The sequence below is a fragment of the Oncorhynchus clarkii genome, chromosome 13 (assembly GCF_045791955.1).
Source record: "Oncorhynchus clarkii lewisi isolate Uvic-CL-2024 chromosome 13, UVic_Ocla_1.0, whole genome shotgun sequence".
Taxonomy (NCBI): Eukaryota; Metazoa; Chordata; class Actinopteri; order Salmoniformes; family Salmonidae; genus Oncorhynchus; species Oncorhynchus clarkii.
The window spans coordinates 23,802,398-23,815,909 of record NC_092159.1 but is presented as its reverse complement, the minus strand read 5'-3'; the positions used below and the strand labels follow the sequence as shown (position 1 = coordinate 23,815,909).

General features: G+C 42.5%; 1 protein-coding gene across 4 annotated transcripts in view; it reads left to right on the top strand.

The window, feature by feature from the left end:
• Window positions 1-6,660, top strand: part of LOC139424675 (E3 ubiquitin-protein ligase SMURF2-like) — a 72,192-nt gene extending 65,532 nt beyond the window's left edge. For all 4 annotated transcript variants that reach the window (XM_071176746.1, XM_071176747.1, XM_071176744.1 and 1 more), the window contains exons 17-20: window positions 226-346; window positions 612-813; window positions 3,494-3,569; window positions 3,971-6,660. In XM_071176746.1, coding sequence (XP_071032847.1) covers window positions 226-346; window positions 612-813; window positions 3,494-3,569; window positions 3,971-4,070 — 499 coding nt within the window. In that variant the 3' untranslated portion in view covers window positions 4,071-6,660. The remainder of the gene's footprint in view (window positions 1-225; window positions 347-611; window positions 814-3,493; window positions 3,570-3,970) is intronic.
• Window positions 6,661-13,512: the final 6,852 nt, after the last annotated feature.

Below are 13,512 nucleotides of genomic sequence, written 5' to 3'. Positions count from 1 at the left end.
GATTCGATTGGCTCATAGATGGCCAAGGGTTTCAAAGGACTACGCCTCTCGCACTGAGCCGAATTTCAACCCTCCCCTCCAGAACCAAATCTGAATTTGGTTCTGTCTTTCCAAGATTACCAGCACACCAAAAATACTTATCCCCCAGTCCTGGTTTTGTTTGAACTGCTGTGGGGGTTTCACATGTTGCAATGTTATATTGACTTAGGTCTTCTCTCTTTATAGGCTGTATGTGAACTGGCGTTTCCTCCACGGCATCGAGGCTCAGTTCCTGGCCCTGCAGAAGGGCTTCAACGAGGTCATCCCCCAGCACCTGCTCAAGTCCTTTGACGAGAAGGAACTAGAGGTATGTAGACAGTTGCATATAACATGGTCTAGGAAAGAAATGATTCACTTACTGGAAACATGACATCATTTCTCAAGAGCATACATCTTTGTGTGGGTATCCTGAATAGGGGAGGGGGGGGGGGGGGTTCCAAGATGAATCTGAGACCTTGGGATATACTTTTTAAATGAAATGAAAGGTGACAGCTATCATACTTTTTCCCACGAATATACACCCCTTCAAACCATCTAATCAGTTATGTTCTCCCCTCTCCTCCCTACCCCAGTTGATAGTGTGTGGCCTGGGGAAGATCGACATAGCGGACTGGAAGAGCAACACACGTCTGAAGCACTGCACCACGGACAGCAACGTGGTCAAGTGGTTCTGGAAGGCCGTGGAGTCCTACGACGAGGAGAGGAGGGCCAGACTGCTGCAGTTTGTTACCGGGTCATCTAGAGTCCCACTGCAGGGATTCAAGGCTTTACAAGGTAAAGAGATTGGGGGGGGGGGGTGTGATGGAGAATGGGTGATGTGTTTACAGTGCCTTCAAAAAGTATTCATACCCCTTGATTTATTCCGCATTTTGTTGTTACAGCCTGAATTCAAAATTGATTAAATTATATATTTTTTCTCACCCATCTACACACAATACCCCATAATGACTAAGTGAAAAATGTTTGCTAAGTTATGGAAAATTAAATGGCTCATTTACATAAGTATTCACACCCCTGAGTCAATACTTTGTAGAGGCAGCAATTACAGCAGTGAGTCTTTCTGGCTAAGTCTCTTAAGAGCTTTGCATACCTCGATTATACAATATTTGCACATTATTCTTAATTAAATTCTTCAAGCTCTGTCAAGTTGATGGTTGATCATTGCTGGACGGCCATTTTCAAGTCTTGCCATAGATTTTAAAGCCGATTTTAAGTCAAAACTGTAACTAGGTCACTCAGGAACATTTAATGTCGTCTTGATAAGCAACTCCAGTGTAGATCTGGCCTTGTGTTTTAGGTTATTGTCCTGCTGAAAGGTGAATTAATCTCCCAGTGTCTGGTGGAAAGCAGACTGAACTAGGTTTTCCTCTAGCATCTTGCCAGTGCGTCGGCAAGGACTCCCTAGTTCTTGCTGATGACAAGCATACCCATAACATGATGCAGCCATTGCCACGATTGAAAATATGAAGTGGTACTCAGAGATGTTGGATTTGCCCCAAATATAACGCTTTGTCATCAGGACATAAAGTTAATTTCTTTGCCACTTTTTTTTGCAGTTTTACTTTAGTGTCTTGTTGCAAACAGGATGCATGTTTTGGAATATTTTATTCTGTACAGACTTCCTTTTCACTCTGTCAATTAGGTTAGTATTGTGGAGTAACTACAATGTTGTTGATCCATCCTCAGTTTCTCCTGTCACAGCCATTAAACTCTGTAACTGTTTTAAAGTCACCGTTGGCCTCATGGTGACATTGCTGAGCGGTTTCCTTCCTCTCTGGCAACTGAGTTAGGAAGGACGCCTGTGTCTTTGTAGTGACTGGGTCTATTGATACACCATCCAAAGTGTAATTAATAACTTCACCATGCTACCATCTACCAATGGGTACCCTTCTTTGCGAGGCATTGGAAAACCTCCCTGGTCTTTGTGGTTGAATATGTTTGAAATTCACTGCTCGACTGAGGGACCTTACGGATAATTGTATGTGTGGGGTACAGAGATGAGGTAGTCATTCAAACATCATGTTAATCACTCTCTTTATTATACAGAGTGAGTCCATGTGACTTGTTAAGCACATTTTTACTCCTTTACTTATTTAGGCTTGCCATAACAAAGGGGTGTAATACTTATTGACACCAGACATTTCAGCTTACATTTTTTTAATTAGTTAAAAATTCCTCTGACGTTATGGGGTATTGTGTGTAGGCTAGTTACACAAAATCTCAATTTTAATCCATTTTAAATTCAGACTGTAACCCAACAAAATCTGTCAAAAGTCAAGGGGTGTGAATACTTTCTGAAGGCACTGTAAGTATCTCTAGCTTTTAAAACAATGACATTTGTTTTCTTTGACCATATCTCCACTACCCTACCAATTGTACCTACAGTGAATAGGATTCACCATCTTCATCGATTGTTTTCATAATTTATCTGCAGATTATCGACCAAAAAGCCCACCGGTATACAAATTATGGAGCCAGATGAACGGCTCAGTAAGCCTGTGCTCTTGCTGCATGGCTGCATATGAAACACGCAAAAGAAAAAATATGAATGTGCCAGGAAACAATAGGTTGTGGATTTCGACTCATCGTTACCACATTTTATAAGGGACGTGCAAATTGACTCGTAGACAATGGAAGAGCATCAGGCTCTCTCCCACTGTGTAAAGAAATTTGACTGTAACCACAGCGTACACAACACACACACCCAGGTACCGGGAGGCGGGACAGACAAACGAGCAGGGCTTCCTTGTCATCGCTCACTTTGTGACTGACAGGCGCTTGTCCTATCAATAGATCGCTAGAATGTTTTTAATATATTTTCTGACTTGTAAAAAAAATAAGTTGCTTAATTAATTGAAGTGGAAAAGGTATCTGGCTGAAAGTGAGTTTGTAACTGGCTATATAGCCGACACTAGTGGAAAACACTGTGCGAGTCTCTGACTGCCGGAGTTGACCCCGTCTTCATGACAGAGTCGTGGTCGACCTCAGTTGGTTTGGTTAAATCCAGACAGACAGGAAGCCCTGGGGGAACAGAAGACCTCAGAGTGCAGCTGTGTGTGTTTCGCAGTGTGCGTGTTTGAGAGTTGATCTTTCTGTTCAAGCCGTGCGTGCCCGTGTGAGAGAGTCTCTGTGTGTGTGTGTGTGTGCCTGCCTGTGAGTCTGTCAGTCAGTCTGTCTGTCTGTGTCTGAGGCCAACCCAGCTGTCTTTATGTATGAAAATATACAGTATATAAAATATACACCCAGTCTTGTGTTAAAACAGCAGCCATGTTTGTTCACGTTCTAAACACTGAGTTCAACTGGTCAACTGTCCTGAACTGTCTGACTTCTGTGTGTCGAGAAATATAATGATGGACAGCCTGAGAATTTATGATGACTCTCTCTCTCTGTGTGTGTGTGTGTGTGTGTGTGTGTGTGTGTGTGTGTGTGTGTGTGTGTGTGTGACACCCTCCAGGTGCTGCGGGGCCCAGGCTCTTCACCATACACCAGATCGATGCCAACACCAACAATCTACCCAAAGCCCACACCTGGTGAGTACAGTTACTGTACCACTGCTCCACACAGATACACACTGCTACAAGAATGCTACTCCATACATTTAACAACATATTCTTAATTACAATGACCTGTCAATGAGGCAAAGCCATGTTATGAAAGGGTGTCCAATCTCCCAACTAATATGGTTTTACCGGTTTTAAATGCATGTCCAAATCCAATATTAATGTTTTGTATGTAGCACGGTTTAAAGATAATTATTGAAATGCTTGTTGGCGTCAATTCATCCCGTAAGGGATGGATTGCCAACTGGCGATTTGACACAAAAATAAAATGTCATTCATTTATCGATGGATAAAGGTTCTTCAAAACTGTCCTTTCAAACCTAAAATGTACTCCTCTCTCTTCCAAACTCTTTCTCTCCCTCTCTGTCCAGCTTTAACCGGATTGACGTTCCTGCCTACGAGCACTATGACAAGCTGTACGACAAGCTGCTGACAGCCATCGAGGAGACGTGTGGCTTTGCGGTGGAATGAGTGACACATCAGTGGGGAAGTGTGTGTGTGTGTGTGTGTCAGCGTGTGTGTATTTTGTGCGGTCAGCGCAGCAAGACTATAGACTCTGCTGTCACCACGGGAACCCTGCAACGTTCAGGCACGCCCATGAGGATTGTGACCACACCCCTTTCTGCTGCCCAGTTCTCCAGGACAGTATGGAGACCGACTGCAGAAGGACAGACAGACTGAGAGGCAGACCACACGGGAACCCTCTCCTCTCTCTCACTGCATTCTTTTTTTCCCTTTCTTTTAAAAAAAATATCACTTCCTTTTTTCAGCTGCTACAGAGGAGTGACGATTACATACCTTGAAACCCTGTGAGAATGCCAGCTTTTATTTAGTTTTTTAAGTTTTGTTTTTGTAATAGCTTGTATGTAATTATAATGGTGAAATCCACAGAACAACCAGTTTTGTGTTGGACTGGGAGTTTTTCCTGAAGACTCTGGTCCCTAGTATGTGCGTTCCGTGAAAGCACTTTATCTTTTCTTTTTTTGTGGGTCGTCTGGTGCGATCGAATGCCAAGGTCCAGACTGCAACGAGAGTATTTTAGAGAAGTTATGTTGTCTTTGGCCTGGGGGAGAGAAATATGAAGGTCCACACTGAGTAGATGACTAGGGCCAGGGGGGGGGGTTCCTGACCATGAGCTAACCAGGAGAAACTAGGTCTTACTGATGACCAATACAGTCTCACACAGCTAACTTCCTGCCACCTCTTGACATCAAAAGCTAATAGACATGCTAACCTGAACACCTAACCCCGTCCAGCTACACATGGAGTAGACCTGTTGCGCTTTGGTGAAAGTCTGAGTTGAACTTAACGCTAAACATCATATCACACTGTACCTTTTAAATCACACCATAGAAATTCCTTATCAAACGCTCAAAGTGGGTCGTTGTCTAGTGAGTGGAACTCTGTCCCAGGGACCAGGCTAGTTGAAAGCAATTCAAGGACGATGTCAGTGTTTTCAAAAGTGACATCCAACCTAAGATGGCAGGATGTTTTTTCCAGTTGCCACTCTAGAGCACTTTACAAACTGAATGGCGACAAAGGACGTGCTTTCTTCATATTAAGTTCAAATGAATATACCACGTTTTATTCCAACCATACTGCATTCAATGGAAATATACAGATAAGAAAGTATATCTACCTGTAATTTTGAGTATATACGTGTACAAATACATACCTATTTTGTATATGGCTTGTTCCTCTTTCTATTCATGTACAAGCTAGCATGTTGGTGTTATCACAGACCTCTGTATTCTCAGGTGAAGTCATCTTTCTTTGTGAGGCTGACTTGTGGAAGGGGAGATGATCTTCTGGTTATGGAAGCCGCTGTCAGGTCAAACCCGTGACCCTCTCCTTGAATGCGAGCTGAGTGCATAACCTTTAACCTTTTGGCCACTAAGAGACTGAGGTTGGGCCCAGAGAGTGCTAGAGTTTTTTTTTTAGTCTAGAAGGGATACAGCTTTTGTCAAAATTGACATTTTGTAGAAGGTTGAGGAGAATGAACCTAGCAGGTTATGAGAATTAGGTTAGGGTTAGCTAAAATGCATAGAAAAATCACCTTTTGACACGCTGTATGCCATCTAGACATGACCCTAATAGAGCCTCTACCACAACCCTTGCATGAATGGACTTTTTTTTAAACAATATTTATTTGCTATTATTTTGTCCCTTCTGAGCAAAATGTGTGTTGACATGAGAAAAATTCTGTTGAATGTTTTTTTTTGTTATGCTGCCTGTTTAAATAGCAGTGGATGTGGACTATGACCATGGACTGTATTCACCTGCGTACATGCAAAATAAAATAGACCCAGTCCAGTGTGATCAAAGGTAAAGCAGATTCTCTTCAGAAAGACAATTATCAAGTATCCTAGAAATGGTGCTTTTGCACAGTATAAGATATTGTTCATGTGGTGGATCACAAGCAACCTTTTAATTTGACAGAAAATGAATAAAATGCATTTAAAAAACTTTTTTTTTTTGCACACGCAGACTTGTGTTGCCGTTATAATCAGCAACTTCCATCTATTTACTAAATAGTTAATGGACTGATTGACTTTTTATGTAGATATATACGCGTGTAGATATGCACACATAGAGCTCATGTCCAGTGCACGCACACAGTACTGTTTTCTGCTATCTACGTCTTAACATCATTGACTTTCACTCAGTTTCTAGATAATAGATCAGACCATATGGACTGTTGCTTCTTGTAGCATGCTTTGCCAGCCGAGCCCTGCGACATTTAGTCGCCGACCGGTGCAATTTCTCACCTGGTGTAAAACCCACTTTATTCTGTGTGTATGGAAGTATTGTGTGTTTAAATTAGTTTTCTTTTTGCTAAATTTTTGTCTGAAATTTTAACATTTTTATTTCTCATTTCAGTCTTTTGTATTTATTACAGTGTGTTCATAGTTTTTTCACATCAGCTGCTCTGTGAGCTTCAACTGACACTGTAAATAAGGAAAATAAAAGCGGAAATTATAAACCTCTTGTACCCTTGCAGAAAACAAGCAATAAACTCTATGCTGTTTGGAACTCACAGCATAATGTTTCATAGAATAAAGTGTTATGTTCTTTCCTAGGTCTCATAAAATGAAGGGAATTGGTAAGACATTTCATTTAAGTAGCACACAAAATGAGGGCCAATTATTTACCATGTAAGGCTCTCAATTTCAAAATCCATCCTCTCATCTGCAATGATTTGAAAAGACTTGACAGGTGAAAACAATGTAGTGGAAGCTCCATGAAGATGTCTTTCACCCGGGCTCATTTCCCAAAAGCATCATGAACTTAACCTTAACATGCTTCTGGGAAACTGGGCCCTGGTCAGACCGGTGCACTGTACCAGGGACAGAACAGCTACCTGGGCCGGGTCCCTGGAACAAGTGGCCTTGACAGAACACACGATTGATAAGTGATGTTCTCACGTCTATATAATGTCGGTTCATATAGGGGACATTTAGACCCGAGTTTAGCGTGTGTAAAATGTACTTTATTCCTATTTTAATGATCCTCTCTGTTATTCTAAATTTGAACTTAAACGTGGGGGAAATGCCAGTGCCAGCAAGGAAGGCATTTAGGTTGGAGAGCAAAGAAATGGCGGTGTGGCTGCTTGTGTCCACAGATATTCCATATTCTGACCTTGATGTATTTCCACCACTTTTATACCTGCCAGTTTCAAGAGGGAAAAGCATCTACTTATTTTCTGACCACAATCTCCATGTACTAATTCATAATTATATAAACTGATACTATTGATACTAGGTAGGTCAATGAGTAATCCATTTTAACCAGGGGATTGTAAATATAGGATAAATGACAATTCTTATAGATCTATTTTACCTGGAGATTAATGTGAATCTAGTCATGGCAGAAAACTGACATGACAGGCAGGGCTATTTATGCCCCTTTCCTACAGTGAAATATGAAATGCTGTGTCATTATGCAGAATCCTTCATGTATGGTTTTATAATTTGTAGGGATTGAGACACAAACCAAATTGGATGACAAGGAAAGTTGCAGCAAATGTAAGAGCATCTGTTAAATATTCTTAGCCACAATCGGTAGCGACCATAAGTAATAACCAGGTAGGGTAATATATTTGAAAATAAAAGAGAGCCGCACACTCTAGGAGCTCAGATGCAAAAAAAATGTATACCAACGTTTCGACAGCCAAGCTGTCTACATCAGGGTATAATCACAAACACTGCGGGATGACTCGTTTATATAGTGTCAAAAGACCCAGGTGTCTGTAATCATGGCCAGGAGTGGCCTAATATCAATGGTTAATAATCAAATATTAAAATGTCATACAAAGAACAGCATACAAATAAATTGATAGCATACGATCATAGATTAATTTGACCATACAAGTTTACAAACAATTACAATAATCACAAGAATGGCTTCAGATCAAAGTCTACGTTGAGACCGAAGGGCGCAAGGGTCTTTAAATTAAAGATCAAGGCAGCCTCTCGTTTTAACAATAAATTATCAAGGTCACCCCCTCTCCTAGGGAGGGTGACATGTTCGATGCCAATATAACGCAGAAACAAAATCGAGTGGCTTTCCTACAAGAAGTGGGCCGCAAGTAAAGTGCCGATAAGTAAAGTTTTTACACCTAATGGTGCTACGATGCTCTGAGATACGTACTTATAATTCGCGCTTTGTTTTACCCACATCATTTTTACCACAAGGACAAGTTATAAGATAAATAACTGCCTTAGTGGAGCACGTAATAACACCTTTTATTGGGATCGATTTCCCTGTTTGTGGGTGTTTGAAGGATCTACATTTATAAGTGCCATTGCATTGAGCACAGCCATTACATTTGTAATTTCCACCCAGTAGGGGCGCAAATAGACGTTGTTCAGGATTATCTTGGGGTGGTAAATCAGAGTTTACCAATTGGTCTCTGAGATTTCTGCCCCGCGAGAATACGACCAAGGGAAGGTCCGAAAACACATTACCGAGACTATCATCGTATTTTAGGATGTGCCAATGTTTGTGAAAAATTCCCTTAATTTGTTCAGAGCACTTTGAATAGCGGGTAGTTAGAATTATCTGGGTAAAACAAAGCGCGAATTAAAAGTACGTAACTCAGAGCATCGTAGCACCATTAGGTGTAAAATCTTTACTTATCCAGTTGCGGCCCACTTCTTGGAGGAAAGCCACTCGATTTAGTCTCTGCGTTATATTGGCATCGAACATGTCACCCTCCCTAGGAGAGGGGGTGACCTTGATAATTTATTGTTAAAACGAGAGGCTGCCTGGATCTTTAATTTAAAGACCCTTGCACGTAGACTTTGATCTGATGCCATTCTTGTGATTATTGTGACTTTGCCATTGTAATTGTTTGTAAACTTGTATGGTCAAATTAATCTATGATCGTATGCTATCAATTTGTTTGTATGCTGTTCTTTGTATGACATTTTAATATTTGATTATTAACCAATGATATTAGGCCACTCCTGGCCATGATTACAGACACCTGGGTCTTTTGACACTATATAAACGAGTCATCCCGCAGTGTTTGTGATTATACCCTGATGAAGACAGCTTGGCTGTCGAAACGTTGGTATAAAATGTTTGCATCTGAGCTCCTAGAGTGTGCGGCTGGCTCTCTTTTATTTTCAAGTTTCTACTCCGCTAGCCAGCACCTCGTCTTAATAGGTGTGCGTTTCTTTTTCTTCTAGAGGGTAATATATTTAACAGACAATTTTGTGTTCGTTCCCTTCCCTACATACGTATCATTCCATTACATCATTTGATTTAACCTACCTTTATTTTTTCCTCTGTAAACACGGTGACATCCTTGTGATTGAGAGTCAAGTAATAGTGGATAATAGTTAATGAATGCCAAAAGCAAATTGTAGTAAAAATCAAATCGAGACCTATAGACTTATTAATCATTATAGAGCTCTCTTGGCACTTGCCCTCACAGTTTAATGATCAGTGCAGGCAATTAGGGTATTATATAATTATGTAGGTGTAGCCGGTGCTATACTACACCGCTGTAACTCTGCGTTGTGTGTGGTTGATAGAGACCATAAACGTGGACTTTGGAGATCAGGTAGTTTTAATCAATCAGAACTGACTCTCTGCATCTTGCATCTGCATCCAAAAGGAAATAAAACATTTGTAGAGCACATCTGTTCTGAGAATCGTCGCCTCTTTCTCTCTCAGTGCATCAAAATGATTTTACATACAAAAATTAATACACTCTCTCCTTATTATACATAACATATTTTACATTGATAAAACCACATACCTGCATCCAAAAGGAAATAAAACATTTGTAGAGCACATCTGTTCTGAGAATCGTCGCCTCTTTCTACAACAGATGCACAATAGGAGGGACTGGGATCATTCGAGGAGCTAGCCATCGTTCACACATACAATAGCCTGCTAATACCTTAGCTAGCTATTAACCACATGTTGAATTCAGAATGTTGATATCATCCTAAAAAGTACAATTACAAGTGCATCTTAACAATACCATCCACTTATGAGTAACCTCTAAATATACATCATTATTCATGAACAAAACACTGTGTGTATGACTTTGTACTTAAAAGAATCAAACTTTTCTGAAGACAGAAAAAGCGTGCCTACCTCTCTCAGTGCATCAAAATGATTTGAGCACGAGCACGCCGGGCAAAACGTAAGTACACACTCCCCTTCTCCCAGGATGCAGGCATGCATAACAAATCAACACAACATATTGATATATGAACCTGGTGAAATTCACATAGTACTTTAACAACTGTTACATTCACCCCTCCTGAATTTCACCAACCTTGTAAAACAACAAAATAACCTACCAAGCTCAAGGCTTAATTCTGAATTCAGCTCAAAGCTACCCATAGGGTTCAGGGCAAGTGAAAGTTGGTCAGGCCTTCAACTGCCCCTAGATGCATAGTGCCTCTTACACTATATCTACATTCTTAGCCTTAAAAAAAAATCCTGTACTAAATCATCTCTGTACTATGTTAAACTTACACCTTCTGGTGGGTTGACTCTATTAGTCTCTTTACTGGTTTAACTACCCTCCCCGCCCTTGTGCGACCTGCCACTGGGCTAGGGGCCATAGTAACTAACGGTGGCTCTGGCCTTAGATCATTGATCAGAGGTGAGTTTGAAGGAATCAGCTCCAGAATCTCAGAGGTGCTTCCCCGGTCATTTTCCTCAAGAAAACAAGGTTCTTCTGGCTCTGACTTTCCATCCGATGTCCAGAGTTCGGAGTAATCGCTTGAATCCTCCGCCAGCCAGGATGCACTTTCCTCCCCAGAGTCCTCCATGTCTTCCCTGTCCAGTCCATCGCCGGAGTGGGTGGCCTCTCCTGCATCTACATTGATTGAAGGCCCTGCAGCATCACTGTCATTGAAGTGTACTGAATCATCAATTTCAAATGGCAGGAAATTCACCTGCAGCAGTAGATTCCTGTGAACCACTTTCTCTCTGCCATAACGATCTTGGATTATGTACGTGTGAGTTTGTGGATTGACTGAAGTCACTGTGAAAATCTCGGGGTTCCACTTGTCAGCCAACTTGCGGCGGCCCCTTTCACCCTTGTTGGCGATGAGGACACGATCCCCCATGGACAAACCGATGCCTTTAACCCGCTTGTCATACTCCCGACCTTGGCGTCTCTGTTGCTTGTCAGTGTGCCTTTGGGCAACACTCATAGCTTCCTTCAGCCCAGTGATCAGAGTCTCGACATACTTGTTGCAATCCACAACACTGGAGTCATCCAAAACATTGCGGAACATAACATCCACTGGTAGCCGAGGGACTCTACCAAACATGAGAAAGAATGGAGCATAGCCCGTAGTCTCGTGAACAGTGGCATTGTAGGCAAATGTTAATGACTGGATTTGTTCAGGCCAATGTTCTTTGGTTTTCAAGGGCAGATTCCTGAGCATGCTACCTAAAGTCCTGTTGAAGCGTTCAGTTTCTCCATTCCCCATTGGGTGATATGCTGTGGTTCTTGACTTTTGGACACCAGAGAGCTTAAGCAGTTCTGCTATTAGCTCACTCTCAAAATTTGCGCCTTGATCAGTATGGATCCTTGATGCAAAGCCGTAGACACAGAAGACATGATCCCACAGTTTACGAGCTACTTGCTTGGCTGTCTGGTTTCTGCATGGCCATGCATGGGCAAGTTTAGTGAAGTGGTCAGTCACCACCAGAACATCAACTGAGTTCTTCTTACTGTCTTCCGCTGTCCAAAAATCCAAACACACCAACTCCATGGGAGAGCAAGTTTTGATGCTCTCTAACGGGGCTCTAGCCGCTGGCTCTGGTGTCTTTGCTAGAACGCATCTCTGGCAGCAGCGCACATACTCCTTGATGTCTCTCTCCATTGCCGGCCAGAAAAATCTCTGCCTGGCCAGAGCTAGAGTTCTAGCTTGGCCTTGATGTCCTGCAAGGTCGTGAATGCCAGTCATCGCTTTGAGTCTCAACACCTCTGGCAAGACATACTGGAACCTTCTCCGGTTTGTGTGACTCTCCTTAATGACACGATACAGAACTCCCTCTCTTAGGATCAAGCGATCCCACTGTTTCATCAGCAACAACACTTTAGAAGAAACACTGTATCGATCTCGTCTGGTGGGCCGTTTCTTATTGAAGACGAAAGGGATGACCTTGGAAGTCACAGAGTCTTGCAGCTGGAGATCTCGAAGTTCCTCGTGCGAGAGTTCAGGCAAAGTGTCAATACCAGGAGAAAGCAGCCGTTGGGTGTTGGAACCAAGCTGGATTGCTTGCATCTCCATTGAACATTCCCAGTCAATATGGAGCTGACATATGGCCTTCACTTCAGCAGTGGTCAAAGAGGTTATCTCCTGGGGATAAGAAGCCCAACGGAAGGCATCTTGGACATCATCATTCAGTGTCCCAACAGCCTCAGACAGAAGTGCTAGGTAGGACTCCCTCATCAGTCTCTGCGCGACAGTCACTGCAAAGGGATCGCGGCTCAGTGCATCTGCTACTGTATTCTTGCTGCCTGGGATACGCTTCAAATCAAAGTTGTACGGTGCCAGCTTGGCAACCCATCTTTGCTCGCAAGCGTCCAGCTTGGGTTTTGTCATGATGTACGTTAACGGGTTACTATCTGTCCAGACAGTGAACTCGTGCCCCTTAAGCCAGTGACTGAATTTCTCACACACACTCCATTTCAGTGCTAGAAATTCAAGTCTGTGTGCCGGGTACCTTCTCTGCGACTTACTCAGTGTCTTGCTCGCAAATGCTATGGGCCTTGCCTTATCTTCACCTTCAGGTACTTGGCAAAGCACAGCCCCAAGACCATCCAAGGAAGCGTCAGTGAAGAGAATGAACGGCCTCTCGAAATCAGGGTGAGCTAGCATGACACAATTCAAAAGAGCATCCTTCAGCTTCCGGAATGCAACGACACACTCCTCAGTCCAATCCGATAGCGTCAGCTTCCGGAAAATCCCACTGTTGCCCTTCTTCCCATCTCTTCCTCTTCTCTTTTGACCCCCAGTGAGTGCAAACAAAGGTCTGGCTATAGCAGAACAGTCAGGAATGAAGTGCTGGTAATATAATACCATACCCAAGAAGGATTTCAGCCTCCGAGCAGAGGGAGTGCATCCATCTGCCTCCATCAGCTGAGCTTGGCTCATCTTGGCAATGGCCTCCACCTTCTCAGGATCCACTGACACACCGTCCTCTTTAATGATATGTCCGAGGAATTTCACTGTTCTTCGTAGAAAGTGGCATTTTTTGGGTGCTAGCTTGAGATTGTTGGCTCTTAGACGGCTAAACACAACTTCAAGTCGCTGTAGAGCCTGTTCCTCGGTGGGTGCAAAGACCAACAAGTCATCTAAGTAACAAAGGAGATTTGAGAAGTTTAGGTCCCCAAATATACTCAACATCATTCTCATGAAAGAGGCCG